We start from the raw sequence: 19,954 nt of genomic DNA on the forward strand, positions 1-19,954 counted from the left end.
ACTAAAAACGGAGTTAAGTGAATTCAAGGAGGAGGCTTTTAAGAATGAAATTAACAAACGTGATAATGCATATATTAAATTATGCACTTGTACCGATGAACAGATTAAGACACATACTCAGGATTCCGTGATAAATGTAGAAAGTTCTGCTAAATCTAAGGCACCAACGTCGAATCCTATAATTAAGGCTGTAGATAATAATAAAGGGGGGAACGTTGGGGGGGATGTTACGCATGGAAATGTTAACAGTGGCGCAAATAATTCTAACAAAAGTCAAGTTACTCCCGATGGTGCTGTTTCTGTTGATGGTCTGAAACATCCTTCCGATACTATAGAAGATGATCCACGTACTGATAAAGGTTCCGAGAAAGGGGATACTAGAGTTGCGGAAACTGTTAAGGGTGTTGAGGAGGGGATGCCGTCCAAAGTAACTAACCATGAACATGGTATAGTTACAACGAATGATCCTAGTGCAAGTGGCTCTTCCGCTTCCAGTTCAAGCACCATTGGTACTGGTGATGCCTCCGATTCTGTGGACACTGGCATTGGTTCCACTACTGTCGTCACTGCGGATGGACATGCAGAAGATGGTAAGGGTGGTGACACTTTCCCAAATGGGGATAGTACAGGGATCCCTATGGAGACTCTTCACCCAGGTGGCGTTGGTGGAATGGGTGGAAATATGCATGATTCTGCTACATTCAGCTCCTTCCCGGATAACAATTCACCCAAACTGACACACGGATCTCCAAACCCACATCAAGCGAGCGGTACCTCCGGTTCGTACAATCCGGATGATAACAGCAGTACCACTGTTGACCTAGCTACTGTTTCGGAAGATGTTTTTAGACCAGATTATGGTAACCAACGTCGTAATACTATAATCAGGGATCCTGAGCAACCGGATGCTCTCAACCCAACTCGTGAAGCGGATTATTTGGGTTCCCTTGCTGGCGATACTGGTGATACTGGTGCTGCTGATGAAGCCGGTGCTTCTGGCTACGTTTCCCTTGCTCCCGCTGGAAAAGATGCTGAAGTTGATAATGGCACTGATACGAAACCTGGGGATGATAGTGAAGAAGTTAATACACGGCATATTACAGAGGTTCCAGGTACACAAAGCACAGATGATAGCCGACAGGGCCCACCTAAGGCACAAATTGACATAGAGAAAGATGCAGAAGCAGAAGGAGCTAGTGCTACACCTCCTAGACAAGCTGTTGGTATTTCTCCTAGTGTATATGGTGTTTCTGCACCTAACAGTAGACACAGTGAGGATGGAACTTTGCTAAGTACAACTGAAAGTTTAGAATCAAACGGAAATGTATATAGAACTACGAGTGAACCAACCCAGATTTTTAACAATAAAAATGGAAGTATCGAAATGGATTTGCAGAATCATGATTTTGAAAATGATGATATGTGGAATGAAGAAATCAATTCTGATCAAACTATAGATATAGCAGAACATCACGAGGATAGTAACAAAAATGATAATACAGAAATGAGAAAGCATATAAGTAAAGGTGCTTTTACGAAAGATCCAAGTAGCAACCACTTGAATAGCCTTAATAATTTGAGTAATGTTAAATTGGATATAAAAGGATACGAACATAGAGATGTCAATGCAACAAGGCAAGAAATTATATATCTGTCTGAAGTACACAAGTGCGATAATAGTATTTCTCTAATGTACTGTAAATATATTGAAGACAGGATGTCATCGAGCAGCTGTTCTACAGAGAAAAGTAAAAATTTGTGTTGTTCAATATCGGATTTCTGTTTGAAATATTTTGTGGTTGCTTCTGATGAGTATTTTAATTGCATGAAAAGGGAATTTGAAGATCCATCATACAAGTGCTTTACAAAAGGGAGCTTTAGAGGTATGTACAAAATGATGATAAATAGACGAGCATGTTATGTAAATAAGAAGAAATTGAGTTTACGAATTTTACAAAAATTTTTGTAACCAATATACTCTTTTTGTAGGCCAGGCTTATTTTGCCGCGGGCGGTGTGTTGCTGATACTGTTGTTGTTAATTACTTCACGGAATCTGATGGACAATGAGTAAACAAAAAATAAAATAAAAATGAGAATAAAAATTAGAGTAAAGACTAGAATAACAAATAGAATGAACAATAAAATAACAATTAGAAGGAAAAATGAAATAAAATAATATAAAATAAGAAATACTGTTAATGCACCATTAATTTTAAGAATTCCATTTTTGAAGTATCAAAGAGGTTGTAAATGTGTGGCCATTATGCCCATGCATATATGCACATATACATATATGTATATATAACAAATGCACGCTTTCCCCATTGTACAGCCTTGAAGAAGCTACATTTGACGAGTTTGAAGAATACTGTGATAGTAGTCACAAGATCCCTATGATGTCTAACGGTAATTCACATTTCAGGAGAGAAATTTCATTGTAAAGGGAAATATTATATCATTCTGCTTTAATCTTTTTATTTTTTTTTCAGATATTGAACATATGCAACAATCAAGCGCCCTGGACTATTCATGATGATACTTTGGTACATAACATTAATTCTGATTAATGCTGATACAATTCAGTCGTTCGGCTTGATTCAATAAATGAGAAAATATATCACACATATGCATGAATGATATACAAACACTATGATAATTATTTGTATTGTCTATATTCATTTAAGTATCTAAATTACAATTAATTGTTTGTATTTGCAACAAGTGTGTTTGCTTTTATTAGCTTGTAGGATATTTAATCCTTTTGTCAATAGAGCAAAAGTTCGTTTTAGTGTAATTTACAATTTTTTTTTTCCTTTCATCTGTTTATTTTTTTTTTTGAATATTAACCAACAAACAGAATACAATATTCATAATTTGAATGTATATTGAAGGATAACAAAAAAAAAAATAAAAGGGAGACATGGGACATTACACATTTGGCGTAACAATAATCTTTACTAATGCATGTGATAAGGAGCACATTGCCGTGGAAAATACATTATCATACTGAAGGAAGGTTTTATCTTTAGTTTCCTGTTAAATAGAGTATAAGTACATTTTTCTTATGTATATTTTGAACATTCTTTATAATTGGTGTCTGTTATCAATTTGTAAGAGCTTTTTCTTACACCTTCGTGCTTCCGCACACATGTAGTTATTCGTCTATTCGTAGGCTATGTATTAATAGAGATTCCTTAATGTTGTTCAATAATAGCATTATAGACAGACGGTCATTTTTAATTTACACATAACGGTATCGGGGTCTCTGTCGAAGTAGAAATGACGCCATAATGATGTAATAGAAACCGGGAAATTATTTTTATCATATTGTACTTTGTCCTGATCCAGTTTCACATTTATTTGCATCAGAAGTGCAGTTTATGAATGTTATATTACAACATGTTATATGGTGGCGAAACTCCTGAGGGACATGTCGAATAATAAATATCCGAAACAATAGAAGAATTCTTAAGAATATTAAAGGTGCATACGAAGTAATTATTGGCAAAATGTGGGGCTCGTTGTTCGTATTTGTGTTGTTTGGATCAGTACATTAGAGCAGCAAATAGAAATTCGGCGCGTCAGTCGAAATTATAGGGGGTCATGGCAAAATGTTAGGTGCACACTGAAATGAATAACAAGAATAGAACAGTAGCCAGCAAGGATGAGTTAATTTAATTTCCTTACCGCAACGTTTACTCCTATAAAATTCCTTTTTATAATATAGTTATGCAGAATTATATTCATAATAAGATGGGGGGTTACCAGGTTTCTGCTATAAGTGAAGTCCAAGAATAATTTGTAGTTATATATATCAATCTATAAATGTGCAAAATGTTTTTTCTTTTCTTTTTTTTTTTTTCTTGTTTAAAAAGAATTACTATTTTTGTTTACCATAAAAATAGCAGAGATTATTTTCTTTTTCCCTTAATCATATTAATGCACGTCTTTTTTACATTCGTGTTTATTGTTTTCACGATGTACTATGTCGGAAGATTTTCACATTAGTTACTTAAACCATTTTCGTTTTTGAAAGTTTCCCTTGCTTATATTTATAAAACGATGTACCTTAAATTGAAAGATATATATTGTTATTAAAATATTATTTTATGGAAATTGTCCTTTTATGGACTTGTCCTGAATCTAACATTTGTTAAATAATTAGAAACAACCTTTTCAACTAATTAGAACGCACAGTTCTTGGAGACAAAATTGAATGAAAAAAAAAAAGAAAAGAACATGTATAATAATAATACACATACAATAATTTTACATTAATCTTTTCAATTTTTCATATTTCTTTAAGAATTAGAAAAAATGAATAATTCCATATTTCATAAATGTATATGATTAAAATTAAGTATTAACTTTGTCTATGCTAAAACACGAAATAAGTTGTACTTAATTATATGTTAGTAAAGAAAATGCAAAAGAACATAACAGACATAGCTGAGTCCAGTTAAGAATACAACCAAATAGAATTCAACGTATGAATTCTTCTATTAAGAAATATGATTTTTAATATGTATGGAATTATCAATTTTTAAATTAAGAAAAAAAGAAAAAGAGAATACCATAAAATATAAATTTAAAAGTAGAAAACATAAATAAGCGAAAACAATGCTAAATGTAATGTCAAAAATTTTCTGTATAGTTTTACACTCGCGATTCCGTTTTTATAAGAACAACGCAAAAAGAAAAGACAAATTGGGAGATAATAAGAACAAAGTGAAATATGAAATAGAGCAATGTAGTGTCCTTATTTAAGGTAGAAATATTTATTACAATCAACATTTTATCAGAATTAACTTAAAATTTTGTTATATAAAAACTGTGAGATATGCTGATGCATTTTATGAAAAAGGTGATACATTCGCTTTTATATGTTTAACAAAGCCTACGGAGTAAAATTAAATTTAAATAATGTTCGCTGTAAAAGAGTAATAAATACTGTCCTATATCTATTGCCTTCTTAACTGTAATTAAATAACATTATCATTCTTAGTTTAAAGATTAAGTAAGCAAACAAACAAATATCCCGATTTTTCCGTTCTAATCCTTTATTTATATAAAAGAGAATCAAATGAAACTCCGCAAAAAAAAAAAACAAACAAAAAAAAAGATATGTAAACCATTATTGTTAACGTATCATAATGAAAATTACGTAAGAATGTTTTATTTTCATTCTTCTGTAAAAAAAGTTACTTTATGCGTTAATATAATATAAAAAATTCCATCAATTCTTATAACAGTTTTTACTATATAGTTTTTTACTATATATGTTGTATTATTGAATATACAAATAATTAGTTGCATATGTAAATAATTACATCAATCAGTAGTGGTTATTATGCTTCCCCGTTTATCAAAGACAATACAGTTTAGGGTATATTTTTGAAATTTAATAATTTATAGAATGTTGTACAAAATAATTTTGAGGTGGCTTTTTGCAATTTCCTACCTTGTATGGTAATGACAACAGAATAAATCTTTTGCCACTGAATGGGGCACGTCAATACATAGATATATTTATACATAAATTTACATATATATGTCAAAACTAGTTTAAGAAATGCATGTATGTATTTCAAAAGAGGAGACTGAAATGAAAGAATGCAAAATCTCATTTTCTTCATTATTTCCTTTTGGCATCCTTTTATATATAACAGCTTAGGCATTAACCAGTTCGTTGTATCTTGGGTGGTTTCACTTCAACCAAATTGTTCTCGAAAATTATCAGATAATAATTTATCTGAGAACATTGTAGACATATTAAACATAATAGATTATAACAATAATGATGAAGGTAAGATTGAGCAATTAGAGAATAACAACTATGAAACTAGATTGAAAAATGAGTGGAGACAACTGGAAAACGATGAAAATATGGATTGGCTCACCATTACACTAAAAACATATGAATCCTTCGTTGGAAAAAAGAGTGGAGCAACACCTGATAGTGAAACCAAGCATAAAAGATGGTGTAATATTGTAGAAGCGTTGGATTATTTCCGTAAAGCTAAAAATGAGGAACATCGAGCAGGATTGGAATTTTTTTTAGATGCATTAAATGATAAAATACGGGAAGGAGATATTGAAGATTTAAATTTGGAGGTGGAGAAAGCTTGGAACCATTTAAAAATGGCAAAAGTTAAAGAAGATAATGAATTTCGAATTTATCAATTAGTTACATGGAAATATTGGAAACAAGCAGAAAATGTCGAATCCGCTAGAAATAAGAGTCAATAAACATTATGGTATGTTCAAAAGTAAAATGTACAAAAGTGTTAAATATGTGTAACAACTTTTTTTGTTACAATTTGACAAATGTGTGAACGAGAACTATATAGAAATGAAGTCCCAAATTGATGATAAAAAATTCGGATAAAGAATAAGTGTACAGTATGCAATTAATATATCATACCATAACAATGTTATTTTTGTTCCTATCTGAGTATAAATTTAAACATAGAGAATAATATCTTTTTGTTTTTGTTCTTGTTTTTATTTATTTTTTTTTTTAAGGAATCTACATTACCCAATGTAAAATTATTATTGTGCAGTGTACACTTCACTGTCACATTACTACATTTTCTCGTAAAAATAGACGCACTTTCATAAGAATTCTTTATTCAAGGCTCTTTTTATATAAAATATAAGCAACTTTTTTAACAAGTGTATATTCTTTCTTGCGGCGTTCACCCTTTTTTTAATCCATAGTTTTAAAAAATGTGGAAAAAACAAATAAGAGAAAAAAGAAATATTTGATCCACTAATATAAAAATAAAGATAAAGGTGTGTATATTTTGCGCTTGCATCATATATTTTGTCGTAGCTTCATGTTGTTCGAAATCGCTAACTAGTTGTATATATTTCTAATGCGGGACTTAAACTAACAAAACGTTCACAGTTGCCGTACATATATTAGGGTATTTATAAAGCCAGTACACATAATTAGTAGGGTCAAATAATGCTAAAAATAAATAGTGCATTGTGGTTCTAATTTCTATCGAAATAGTAAGAAAAATGGTAAAATCGAAATAGGAGAAGAGAAATATAAGGAAATAAAGAATCGTGTAGAGATGTATAAATAAGTGAAAAATGAGAAATAGTGTTCATTATCTAGAAGGAGGAATGCAAAATGAAAAACGGGCGTAAATGAGTTAATATTAAGTATTCACTCAAATGTACGTGATCGTTTCAGTTTTTCTAATTGTGTGCGTATATATTTTAATCTAAGGAAAAAATATAACATTATATAATCGTATATGATATCTAAAATTGCAGATATCAAGGGAAGAAAAGCACGATTTTTTAAACGTGTTATTGTACAATATATATTTCAGCATACACATAATTTCATAAACTGTACCTGAAATTTGCTTTATTCTGCAAGGGTGGCACATAGTATATATATGTTTAAGAATAACAATGTGGATGTACGTCTAATGATCTAATGTCTTATGGGATTAATCGCGTTGTCTATAATTTATATCAACTATGTTTCAGGAATGAGATAGAATAAACTGCTAAAACATGATAATTGAATGCCGTGATTGTAGCCTCGAAAATAGGATACAATGAGGCGTTGATGAATATGTTTTTTGTTGCTGTTGTGGTGTTACATCAGGAAGTTATAAAATTATATGAAAATAACGGACGGAAAAGTCATTAAGTGCATCTGTTTTTCGAATTATATAATAATAGCGATATATTCATTTAAGCAAACGTAGCAATCATAATGAATATATGTCATAATTAGCAACTTAACGAAAACAGAAAAGGCAGAAAAGAGCATACCCCCCATTATTTTACTGAAAAGTAAATCGCAGAAAAAAAAAAAAAAAAATATTCAAAGGAAATAGTCATTTTTAATATAACTATATATTATTTGGTATGTCCATGAATATATCAATACGCTGGATTAATTGTATGATAATACAGCAATAACTTATAACCTATATAAATTGAAAAAATTCCATTTTTATCTTGTGCATAAGAATCCATAAAACCATGTGCTCCTATATTTTGTGTCCGTACACATTAAGCATCAGCAAATTCTAAGTTGCCATCTTTTTACATTTTCTATTTTGAACAATTTAAAAACATAACAAAGGTTTCCTGAGGATTTAAAACTATACTAATATGTTGTTTTTAACGTGTGCAATTTACACATAATAAGGAGCATATAACAGTTAAGCAGCATAAAGTTTAAAGATACAAATTCAGTATGAAAACATTTTTTCCTAATTGTACTTTGTAGAAAGATTTTTTGGTTTTTTTTTATTATTCTTTGCAGCCATAATATTTAGCGATAAATAAAATATATATTTTCCAATTAGGGAAAAATAACAATTTGTATATTTGTAGTGTAAAAAAAATATATGATACCACTTTATGTACTTTAGTTTTTTTTAAAATATATAAAAATAGTGCAGGCTTATATATTTGAGATTAGGAATTTAAAATATTAGTGTTTTTAAAAAATGTGTGCGCAATTAAAAGGAGCAAGGAATGCAAAAAAAAAAAAAAAAAAAAAAAAAAAAAAAAAAAAAAAAAAAAAAAAAAAAAAAAGAAATACATAATATGTATAAAATAATAACACAATATATTATAATTTATATAATTGGAAAAAAAAATTTAATTGCTATTTTACTTTTTCTTATAATTGAACAATTAATGTTTATAATTAAAATCATTTATTAAATTACGACAAACAATACTATAAAAAAAAAATCGTTTTAAATATAAATTAAGAAGAATTATGACGTGTGAGCTGTGGAAAATACTTAGAATTTTCATAATTATGAAGGTTGCTGTTCTTTATGAATGCAAAATTTATTTACATTTTATATAATATTTCATTTCTTAAAATGAGGCGTTGAAAGTTTTGTAGAACTGTCGATATTTATTATTTTTCCCTTTTATTTTCCCACATAATATATATAGTGAGTAAAATACTTTAAGAATTAATCCTTACAGAAGAATATTATTCTCCTTTTTATATTCTAAATATTTAACGAATAATAATGAATATGCTATTCTTAATTTTATGGTGATTTCATATTTTTGTGTGAATTTGCATGAAATATTTATTTAATGTGATTCTGTTATTTTCCTTTTTCATTTTTCTTTATTTTAATTTTATAAAATATGTATGGTAAAATATAAATTTAATTTATCATGTTTTAGTTTTAGCGGGGAAAAATTTATAATATACTTTTAAAACAAATTAGAGCAGGCATAGGAAGGAAGTTTTTTTTTGCATTGATAATATAAAAGAACACATTTCTCATTCTTGATAATAATAATATATGGTACATCTAAAGTATTAATTGATGAAAAAAATATTCGGGCTCCCTTTAATTAGAATTCTTACACTTAGCGCCTTAGTATGGGTAACTCCCAATTGTTATGGGGTAACAATAATTAATTATAGATTAATACATTAGATACCTTTCTGTTTAGTTTACACTTCTATTTTAAGAATATCTTAGTTTTTATGAATGCAAAAGTAACGAAAAACAAAAGCATATCATTCTAAGACTTTTATGTACGTTTTGTCTTTGTCTTTCGTGTAGTCGACTAATTTGTGGGAATCATGGGAACACCGAATAAACTTAAATAAAAAGTTAGATGTAAAGAATAGCAGGTTATTATGTGGAAGACACGAACATTTTGCACATAGGAGAAATGTAAATTTAAAAGGAAAAAAATATAATGTGTTAGAAGATGAGGATCATTATGGAAGAGGATCCCTAAATAAAACGAAGAATAAACCTAATGCTCGGGATGAAATGCAAGATATGAGATTTCGTGACAAACCTGATAAATCAGGATCCAGAAAGAAACGTGGTGGACATTTTGAGAAAAGAAAGGATAAGTTCATAAATGAAAAAATTAATACAGGATCCAATGCTAGTACTTATGGTAATGAAGATGATAATTTTCTTAAGGAACCAGAGGATGGTTACTATAGAAGAGAAGAAAATGTTGATTATTGGGAAGGACTCATCGAATGTAAGGAACTACCAAGTAATGATGTTCATGAAATACAGAAGAAGCCAGAAGTAAGTAATAAAGATTTAGTAAACCTTCCCGTACCACCAAATAACAAGGATCTTCAAGTGGCGGAACACTACGATTATTACCGTATAAAGAAATGCATATGTGATAAATTCATAAATCTACTTAGCAAAATAGATATACAATTTCAAATAGAGTTTATGCGTTACATAAAAGCAAAGAATTATTCTGCAGAACGTGAATTTTTGGAGCTTCGAAGTAGAAAAGACAAGATTTTTTATTATTTTAGGAGGCACAAGGTATTTTTGCCACTTATAATACAAGCTAATATTTTTTCTGTATTTTTACTGTTGTTCCTTTCGACAAGTTTTGCATCCGTTGCAATGGCCATAATGTCTATTATTACAGGTCAATTCCTGTTATATATGAGCTACTATTATTTAAAAGGATATATTAGGATAAGAAAAATGCACAGAACTTTCAAAAAACATGGTGTTATAATGGGAAAATGAAGAAAACGTATACCAAAAGTATATTATTTGTTAACTCCCTGAAAAGAATAATTTAAATACATTAAAGATTAATGTATTCATGTATAGTAAAAATAAATATACAGCATTGTTAATATACAGGTAAGGAATATTACTTGTTGACGTTTTATTAGAAGAAATTGTTTTGTATTTCTTATTAAGCCATTCATAATAATGATTATTTACATAAATTGTTAATTTTCTATAACTATGCAAAAGAAAACAATTTGGGAGGTTCCCTTTTTTTTTGTTTATATTATATAAAAAATGGTATTTATTCACATATAACCAATTAATGCGTGCATTATTCAATGATACAACTGTGTTAATTGTGTTTATCGTGTAATGTACACGTTATTAATTTTTTAAGTATGCGAAGGTTACTTCAATCATTAGTTAAAATTCTATATAATATATTTTACAAGTATATTTGATTTTTATTTAATATTTTTGGTGGCATGAAAGATATTTATATCATTTTTTTATTGTTGTTTTTATTTATATTTTTTATTTCATTCATTTTAATCATGTTAAATTTTTATAATACCTTATTTTAGGATTCTACATAATATCTAACTATATTTTTAAAAACAATATTTTTTTTCATAGTTTCATTATAATACCTATTCACATTTGTTCCATAAATGTATAATTATCCATATACAATTTTTGAAAGTATATATATATATATATATCAACTCTTTGACTTTTCGTATCGCATTTACAAATACACACACATACACACGCTGATACACATTCATTATTCCTTTCTGTTTATGGTTTGTTTTTTCTTACTCATTTTGATATACGCTTAAGATTCAGAGCATGTGTATTCTTCCATTTTTATGCTTTTGATTTGATCACTATATGGGCGCATTAACTTATTTAAGAACTATATAAAAGTTTTCATAAAATATTATTTTCACTTGCTGTGAAGCACTATGTCTATAATTTTAGGAACAGTATTTCATTCCTTATATCCTTCTCCTGTACTGCAAGTTCCCATTTTTCTGTTCTGCTTCGCACAACATAACTATTAGAAAGGGGAATATTGCATACTACAAGCAGGAAAGTTAGTGCTTTATAAAATATATTTACATTATAGATCAATGCACCATTTAAGAAGGAACCATTTGTATTTGTACTAATATATGAAGGTATTTAAGGAAAAATGCATGTTTTTGTGTTAGGTGAAGAAACAAATAAAAGAATAATCACCAAATGGAACACCAAATTGTGTAGGAATGCAAAAGAATCTGCAACTGAGGTCAATAGTAAAATTTGTAGATGTTGTTCGTGCAAGCAGGATGCTTTGCATAGCATAAGACGGAAAAACAGTGCTTATACAGATGTGACACAATTATATTACTTGCCAAATTGAAATTCATAATAACCATATTTCTTATAGACCCATTTATCGATACGCTACATGTTAAGGAATTCTCTGTAAACAAAGGTTTATGAGAAATGGAGAATCTGCTGGAAACATGGATATGGTTTATACTTTGGATTAGTAGTGCTACATTTTAAAAACTGCATACTACTGCATTCATGCAAATATTCTGATCATTCATATAACATTTGATTTTACAGTTGAATTAACTTTAATATGAAAAGGGAACGAAAACGATACAATATTGTTAAACATTTAACGAATATCGTGTTCTAAAAATAAATCCTTTGTTTTGATTTGTTCATATAATTAATTTGTATTGTTCCGAATTGCATTCATTATTTTTCGCTGCGTAGATATTTATTCTTTTTAAATAATTTTACTGTTGAAATATTCCTTGTAAACATGTTTGTTCCTTAGCTTTTCATATAGCGTATACATATGAAATAAATATGTGTTTTTTCTTTTTCCCTTTTTTATTTTATATTTTTTTCTGAATGCTATATATATAACAGCGTTTTGTTGACAAAACGGTTCCTTATGTTCTGCTCCTTATATTTGATGAATGTATCAAATATTCGTCTTTTAAAGGTAAGACTGTTTGGAATCATCACGGGTTCAAAAAAGAAACAAAAAAGGTTCGTGTGTACGAAGATATTATTTTACAGTATTCACTGCAACGAAAAAATCATGTAAATGCCATTAGGAAAAAATGAAAAGTGAAAAAGTGAAGCATTCCTAGTTAGAACAAATTAAACCATGGGGAAATTCCCCAAGTTCTCAGAAATAGCTATATACCACGGGTAAATATCAAGTAATCAAAATGAATTATACACGCGGCAGAATCAATTAACAATTCATTTTATACACCTTTTGAAGCTTCTTACGTAATCCATGAAAAGGGGCTTACGTATACCGTGAGATTTCAGGTCATATTTTAAGGTCTTTACAAGGATGTAAAAGAATATTATAAAGCTCAAGGCGCAAAATACAAAGATCACCCAATGCAAACTTACATCCGCGTAAAATCCAAGTGAGGATAATGCGATTAGAAATGGTAAGGCAAGTATGCTGCCATATTTCTTAATTTTCAAGAGCCTATATTGAGTTTTGGTAATATTGGGATTGTGTTCACATTCATCTATGTAATTGAACGTTCTAAATAGTGTTTTTTCTATTCGAGAGTCTATCATTCGGACAGGGTTAAGTACGACTCCTTCCGTTTCTGTAATGCCCTCCATACTGTCTACACCAGAGGGCACATCAGCGCTGCACTTTTTCTTGATAAAATAACTAGTTCCCCTTAAGGCCTTTTGACGGTCCTTCATTTTACGCACTTCTGCGTTCATTATTTTCTGTTCCTTGAATTTTTCCAACATCATATTAATTTTTTCAAGTTCTTTATCTATCCTTTTTTTATATTCCATTACATTGGTTATTTCTGCATTCAACGCTTTCACCTTCATTGTTTTAATGTCCTTTAAAACCTGTCCAAAATTCTTTTTATGATCTGCTGCATTAATCATTTTGACGTTCGTTATTTCCTGTTGTGGAGGATTGAGCTGTTCCTGATTCGTTTCTACTTCTTGTTCATCTTGCACACATTTTAATAGTTGTTCTTTCTTATTTTCTTCTAATATATGATTATCATCAGAATAGCTTAAATTTTTTCCATCCTGTAATGAAATTCCTTTGTACTCATATTTTGACGGGGATTCTGGATGCACAGCTACAACATCACTTGGGTATTCTGGGGTTCGCTCCTTATTTTTTGGGAAGTTGGATTCTAACTCACGTACTGGTTCAGGTTGCGCATCGACGTCTGCTAATAATAGTCTACTAGTTCTTAGTTGGAATATCGCAGCCACGATATGCATCCTTTTTAGGTTTATGCTACATGAACTCTAAAAAGAAAGAAGAAATTATAATGACTGCATGATTATAAATGAAAGGAAATGTGCTAATGTCCGCATCACTATCCAGAATTTTATGCTTTTTTAAAAAAAATTAAAATGAACATGATGTTGAAATGTTATTATACATATAATACATACCAAGCTATTATCATATTGATACACTAATGGCAAAATGAATAACATAAAAATTTTCGACAAAATGGCTAACATGATATATGTTGTTTTGTTTAAACTTTGTTCCGTTTAAAATTGTATACAGTCCTCTTTTTTTAGCGTCCAATGTTTAGTCTGGTAGATGAAGAGAATTTTTCCTTATTTAAACATCTACAATTGTGATACTTCAAAATTTTTCCTACATTATGTTCTATAGTACACACCATTTTCAATGTTAATGGAATGCAGCAGAGTAATTATGTATGTGCAGTACTACACCATGCAGGGTAATATATGGGGTGTTCCATTACTACAACATGCGAATGGAAAAATGTACATGGATTATTCTAATATGTTACTCCCCTTTATAATTAATTTAAGTCTATACAAAGTTCGAATTTTTATACGGAACGAACATTTAAAGAAGGAGGTAATTAAATAAGCTATCTCCAAATAAACAGTTGGAATAGGTTAAAATGTGATATATTCAAAGAATAATTTATAGTATATATGTGGCAGGGTCCATTCCTTGTGTGTTAAGCATGTTACCGTATTGGCATGTGTTTTTAGGAAGAAAAAGTTACTCCCCCCATTTTTTGTGCTAGTATTATACGTATAAATTTGTAGAAAGAATTGAAAATAAATATAATGTAAGGATGTATTGTTTAAACTTCATGTAAACATATGAAATTACAAATGCATACTGATATTAGGACGTTTATACGTTAGATACGAACCCTTTAATATATTCTTGGGGATAATGAATTGTTTTTGATACAGAACTCAAGAAAAGTGGAACGTTGAATATATATAGTAAAATGTAGTCGAAGTATAGGTTACAAATAAGTCCCATAATGACAAATTATTGTAATGTTTTAAGGTAATTTTTCTTCCTTGAACATAATGTTATTTGTTCATTTCATCGTATTTCTTAATTCAATATTATTGGTTCTTTTATTTCACTTAAATTTTTTAGTCTTCATATAACTTCACTGAGCAATTTAAGCAGGTGGGACGAAAAAAAAAACAATTGCGTATGGTGGTTTACACAAATTTTAGCCGCATAGATTAAATATTATAATTTTCATAAATTAAGAAAAAGGAGGGCGAAGTAAAAATTATTAGAGCAGAAAATACTAATAAATTTTTTTTTGTGGGGTCGAGTAATAGATGTAAAGGAAATCTTACTGTTGTAGAAATATTTTCTAAATGTTTTAATATATAAAATGTTGTACAGTATGTGCATAATGAAATTATGAATAAATCATTTTATTCCTCCTAATTAATAAAGTAAAAAGTAGATTCACTTCTAACCCTTTAAAGGTTTATGCGCACATTGTATGGATGTTTTTTTCTTCTAAAGGGGTTATATTTGAGGTTAACATTGAAATAAATACAAATATCCTATTTTATGTCCTATGAACTTAATATAATGGGTTTAAAATAATTACAGGATGCAGAATCATTTTTGACATAATATTTACTCCATTTATTTAATTAACAAAGGGAAACATGACGTATGTGTACGCAATATGTTTCACCTTTCCATGTGTGAAAATATATGTCAGAATATGGGTTGTCATTCTAATTCACACAAGCAGCGTCTAATATATAATGTTACATTTATAAGAAATTGAATTGGTACGTGGCTATTTTTATTTTTCCAGTTACAGAACCGTATGCTACCATCTTTTCCTTATATTGAATTTTAATAGATATTCTATAATTAGCATCAGAATAAAACATTCAGGTGATTTATTCATTTTTTTTCCTTTTTCCTTTTCCTATAACAATTGAAGCTGTTTTATGCGCTTATAGGAATCCGCAATTTTTATTGTTTAAAAAAGGAAAGAATAAATTATTCTTCATTCATGTAGAGGAATAACCATATGTGCATTTACCTACATTCTGAATGTAATTTCCTACTAATTAATTTTCTTTTCTTCGTGGCCAGTTTATAAAATAATATGCTACCCCTATATATTTCTGCAGAACGCACATCATAATGTCCAAAACCTTAAACCTAAAATCCCTAAACCCTAAGCCCTGACCAGCTTAACCCGGAATCCTGAACCGAAAACGCTGAACCTTGGGGCTGACAGGTTCCCTTGTTTTCATAATGCATGCTGTCACATTGGATGGTGTTGTTGTCGTAACAGTAGCATCTACAGTGTGTACTCGTGTTTTTGTACCTGGTTGTACATCAGCGCGTATGTTGCTAGCGCGCAATGGTATTATCATGGAAATAATTATAATGTGGAACAGGAACATATATGTCCGGCGGAAAATTTTTTGAAGCACAAAAAAAAAAAAAAGCTTGTTGCATTTTATAAAGGTACTGCATGCACAATGTATCCAGGGTAATAATTATATAATATATGTTACATATAGAATGTAAAAAATTATGAATTATTAATATAAAAATATACGTATATATATGTATGATACAGGAGCGCACACTTATTTAAAAACGTGATTCCTCTCTATAATATCAATAAAGAACTCATTACATAAACAAATAGCAAAATATATATGCAAGGCATGTGTACTGAGAAAATAAAAACAATATTATAATTTAGGACCAAAGTCCAAGATAAATGTTACAAATATGAATAAGCCCTATCACACAAGTAGTACGGAATGGTATAAACAGGTAAAACTAACAAATATATAGTAGCATACTGTAACTTTTTGAAGTTGCCTACCAGACATAGAATACGGAACATACTTATGGTTTCTTGGGTAATTTGTGTGACCACGGTAGTTTCGGTTTCCCCGGTGTTTCCGGTTTCTTAGGTACTTCTGTTTTTCCAGGTACCTCCGGTTTCTTAGGTACTTCTGTTTTTCCAGGTACCTCCGGTTTCTTAGGTACTTCTGGTTGCTCAGGTAATTTCAGTGACCACGGTAGTTTATGTTTCCCGGGTGATTCCTGCTTCTCAGCGACTTCTGGTTCCTTCGTTGCTTCTGATTTCTCCGACTTGTCAACGGGAGCAGTTTCCTTGGAAGGATCTCCTGTGGGACTAGCGAGGCCTTTATTCTGTTCTGGTGTTTCCTTATCAACGCCACCCTCCAGTGAAGGTTCCTCGGGCTTCTTTTCTGCTTTTTCGGCTTGTTCCTCATTCTGTGAAACTTGGGATGATCGCTGTGCTCCAACTGATGAATCTAATTCCCCGCTAGTGTGATGCGCTATAACCGGAACCGTACCATCTACAACCCTCAGCCCAAAGACATGGGGTACATTCTGGACGTATATAACTTCCAAATAAATTGGTTCTTCAAACTGAGCTATACATTCGACTGCTGTCTTAATAATGACTTCTTTCCACGAAGCTCTGAAGTCATTTAACATCTCTTTGAATTCATCTCTGCTCAATTTTTCCTTTGTAACCATGGTATAAAATACTTCACTAACATGTTCATGCTGTTTTGAGAAGTTACTACTAGCTATTTCTTCACATTTTTCCCATTTGTTGATACATGTGGCGGGAGTTGGAATAGTTTGTTCTTTTTGGAATTCTAAAAATTTTTCTTTTAAATATTTTTTAAGAGCAAAATATGCACTTCTTTCATTTCTGTATGATTGCCAGTATAGGGACAGTAATTCCCACGTATGAGGTTCCTCTTCCATTTCTTCTAATCTTTTATTTATTTCAGAATCTTTCAATCTTTCATCGAAACAAGACATTTCGTAGTGGAATTCAATCGACCTATGGATTCCATATTTTTCTCTATCTTCTGTTACTTTGCCTTCATATTTCTCGATTGTATGTCCTGCCTTTTTCATTTTCCTGTCCTGTTTTTGTTTTTCCGTATCATTATAATTAATCTCCTCATATGATTCCAGGCATTTAAGGATATGATCAGGTACAGCATCAGCTGGGACGTATAGTGTTCTGATCCTTATGTGGCCATATGATTCCTGGGTTGTTTCTTGTCCAGGAACTTTTGTTTCTCCCCTATGAAATTGTGTTATGTCCTTTGCATCTTCCGTATCCTGAACGATTGGTTCCTTAAAGGGATCTTCACTAGGACTGCCGGGAAGTTGATTATTTTGTTCTGGTGTTTGCATGTCAGCGCCACCCTCCAGTGAAGGTTCCTCGGGTATTTGATGTTTCTTGTTTCCTTTTCGGGAAGTTTTGCCCTTCAACTTTCTATGTGACATTTCTAACCTTCTTCTTACATTGTGGAACCTCAATAGCACCATCCACAAAATAACTGCTATGATCTCTGCTGCTCCAAGAGCGAATAGGGCAACCGCTATTGTGGGCGCAAATAAAGCACAGAAAAACAGCATTGTTATATAAACGGCAAAAGAGGCGGAAGCGGTAATGACCCAATTTTTGTTCGTATTTATAATATTTGTCACTGGGCTAAAGAATCCTCTGATGTTTCGTCTTGTTCTTGCTCTTAAGGAGGATATGTAGCTTAAAAAATCCCTCAAATCATCTGAGTGTTTCCAGGCAAGGCGTGCCCTCATTGCCATAATTGGCAGATTAAGTCCTACGCCTATTAGAATTAAAATCACGGATGCGAGCCATAATGATTTACCTAGAAAAGACCCGACGACACACATCAATGTTATATAGGAAGAGGAAGCGAGCCAAACGATGGTGCAGCTTTCGTCACGTGTAAGTGACATATGTCTTAATTTACTAAGGAATCCTCTAGGTTCCTTTTTTTTTTTTTCATCCTCTTCCTCATTCTGTGAGGACACTGACAATTCATCTGCTCCAACTTTGGAATCCAGTTTCCCCTTGGAGTCATACGGCATAACCGGAACTGTAAAGCCTGGATCCCCTTTCCCTATTTTACGGGGATCATTCTCGACGTATATGACTTCCAAAGAAACTGGTTCTTCAATAATGGCCATGCATTCGTCTGCTGTTTTAAGCGTGACTTGTTTCCATGAATCTCTGAAATCATATAAAATCTTCTGGAATTCATGTGTGTTCCAATTTTCCTTTTCAACTATGGTATAAAATACTTCACTAACATGTTCATGTTGTTTTGTCAAGTTATTATTAATTATCTCCTCACATTTATTCCAGGTCGTGCTATATTTTTGGATAGTTTCAATGGGTTGGTTGTTTCTTGGGTTTAAGAGTTTTTGGTTCAGATATTTACTTCTTTCATTTCTGTATGATTGCCAGTATAGGGACAGTAATTCCCATGTATGAGGTTCTTCTTCCATTTGTTCTAATTTTTTATTTATTTCAGAATCGCTCAATCTTTCATCGAAACAAGACATTTCGTAGTGGAATTCAATCGACCTATGGATTCCATATTTTTCTCTATCTTCTGCTACGTTGCCTTCATATTTCTCGATTGTATGTCCTTTCCCCATCCTTTGTTGCTTCCTCCCTTGCCTGGTCTTGTCATCATTATCTAGCGCATCATGTGATTTGGGGACTGTGGAGACATCATCATATATGGCATCAGCTAGGACGTCATGTCTTTTGACCCCTACTTGTTCATCTGATTCCTGCGTTGTTGCTGGTCCGGGAACTTTTGTTGCTCCCGTAACAGATTCTGCATTGTCCTTTGCAGCTGCTTCCTTAGCCTGAACGAGTGGTTCCATATCCAGAACGATTGATTCTGTAGACTCAGTGACTGATTCTTCGGCAGTTAATATGTCTCCATTATCGACTACTTGTTCCCTTGCATCATGTTCTATGTTCCTTTCACCATCATAATGTACTTCTTCTTGTACCTCTTGCTCATCTGGTGTCCATTCTTCTAGAATGGCTTCTTCTTCCTGCTCTTCATAATCACCCTGTCCACCTGCTTCCTCCCACTGTTCGTCAGAATATACTCCTTCGATATCGTCGCAGGGTTCTTCATAAGGTTGGTCGATATCGTCGCAGGGTTCTTCATAAGGTTGGTCGATATCGTCGCAGGGTTCTTCATAAGGTTGGTCGATATCGTCGCAGGGTTC

The 19,954-nt window shown here is 31.3% G+C and overlaps 5 protein-coding genes across 5 annotated transcripts in view; 3 read left to right on the forward strand and 2 right to left on the reverse strand.

Annotated features, from left to right (window-relative positions):
* Positions 1 to 121: 121 nt before the first annotated feature.
* Positions 122 to 1,969, forward strand: AK88_05322 (uncharacterized protein; the record flags this gene model as incomplete). Its single annotated transcript, XM_012482924.1, has 1 exon — positions 122 to 1,969. A coding segment is annotated over one exon (1,848 nt), but the record flags the coding sequence as incomplete, so codon positions are not given.
* A 3,645-nt stretch (positions 1,970 to 5,614) lies between these two features.
* Positions 5,615 to 6,250, forward strand: AK88_05323 (uncharacterized protein; the record flags this gene model as incomplete). Its single annotated transcript, XM_012482925.1, has 1 exon — positions 5,615 to 6,250. The coding sequence occupies one exon, from the start codon at positions 5,615 to 5,617 to the stop codon at positions 6,248 to 6,250; it is 636 nt and encodes a 211-aa protein (XP_012338348.1).
* Positions 6,251 to 9,339: 3,089 nt separating this feature from the next.
* Positions 9,340 to 10,539, forward strand: AK88_05324 (uncharacterized protein; the record flags this gene model as incomplete). Its single annotated transcript, XM_012482926.1, has 2 exons — positions 9,340 to 9,420; positions 9,583 to 10,539. 2 exons carry the CDS (start codon positions 9,340 to 9,342, stop codon positions 10,537 to 10,539), a joined length of 1,038 nt encoding a protein of 345 aa, XP_012338349.1.
* A 2,268-nt stretch (positions 10,540 to 12,807) lies between these two features.
* AK88_05325 (uncharacterized protein) lies at positions 12,808 to 13,827 on the reverse strand (the record flags this gene model as incomplete). Its single annotated transcript, XM_012482927.1, has 1 exon — positions 12,808 to 13,827. The coding sequence occupies one exon, from the start codon at positions 13,825 to 13,827 to the stop codon at positions 12,808 to 12,810; it is 1,020 nt and encodes a 339-aa protein (XP_012338350.1).
* Positions 13,828 to 16,747: 2,920 nt separating this feature from the next.
* AK88_05326 (uncharacterized protein) overlaps positions 16,748 to 19,954 on the reverse strand; it is a gene marked incomplete at both ends in the record, with an annotated part of 5,922 nt that continues 2,715 nt past the window's right edge. Inside the window, one exon of the mRNA XM_012482928.1 lies at positions 16,748 to 19,920. Within this exon, the coding sequence (XP_012338351.1) occupies positions 16,748 to 19,920 (3,173 nt within the window). The remainder of the gene's footprint in view (positions 19,921 to 19,954) is intronic.

Source organism: Plasmodium fragile (assembly GCF_000956335.1).
Source record: "Plasmodium fragile strain nilgiri unplaced genomic scaffold supercont1.117, whole genome shotgun sequence".
In the NCBI taxonomy this organism is placed as follows: Eukaryota; Apicomplexa; class Aconoidasida; order Haemosporida; family Plasmodiidae; genus Plasmodium; species Plasmodium fragile.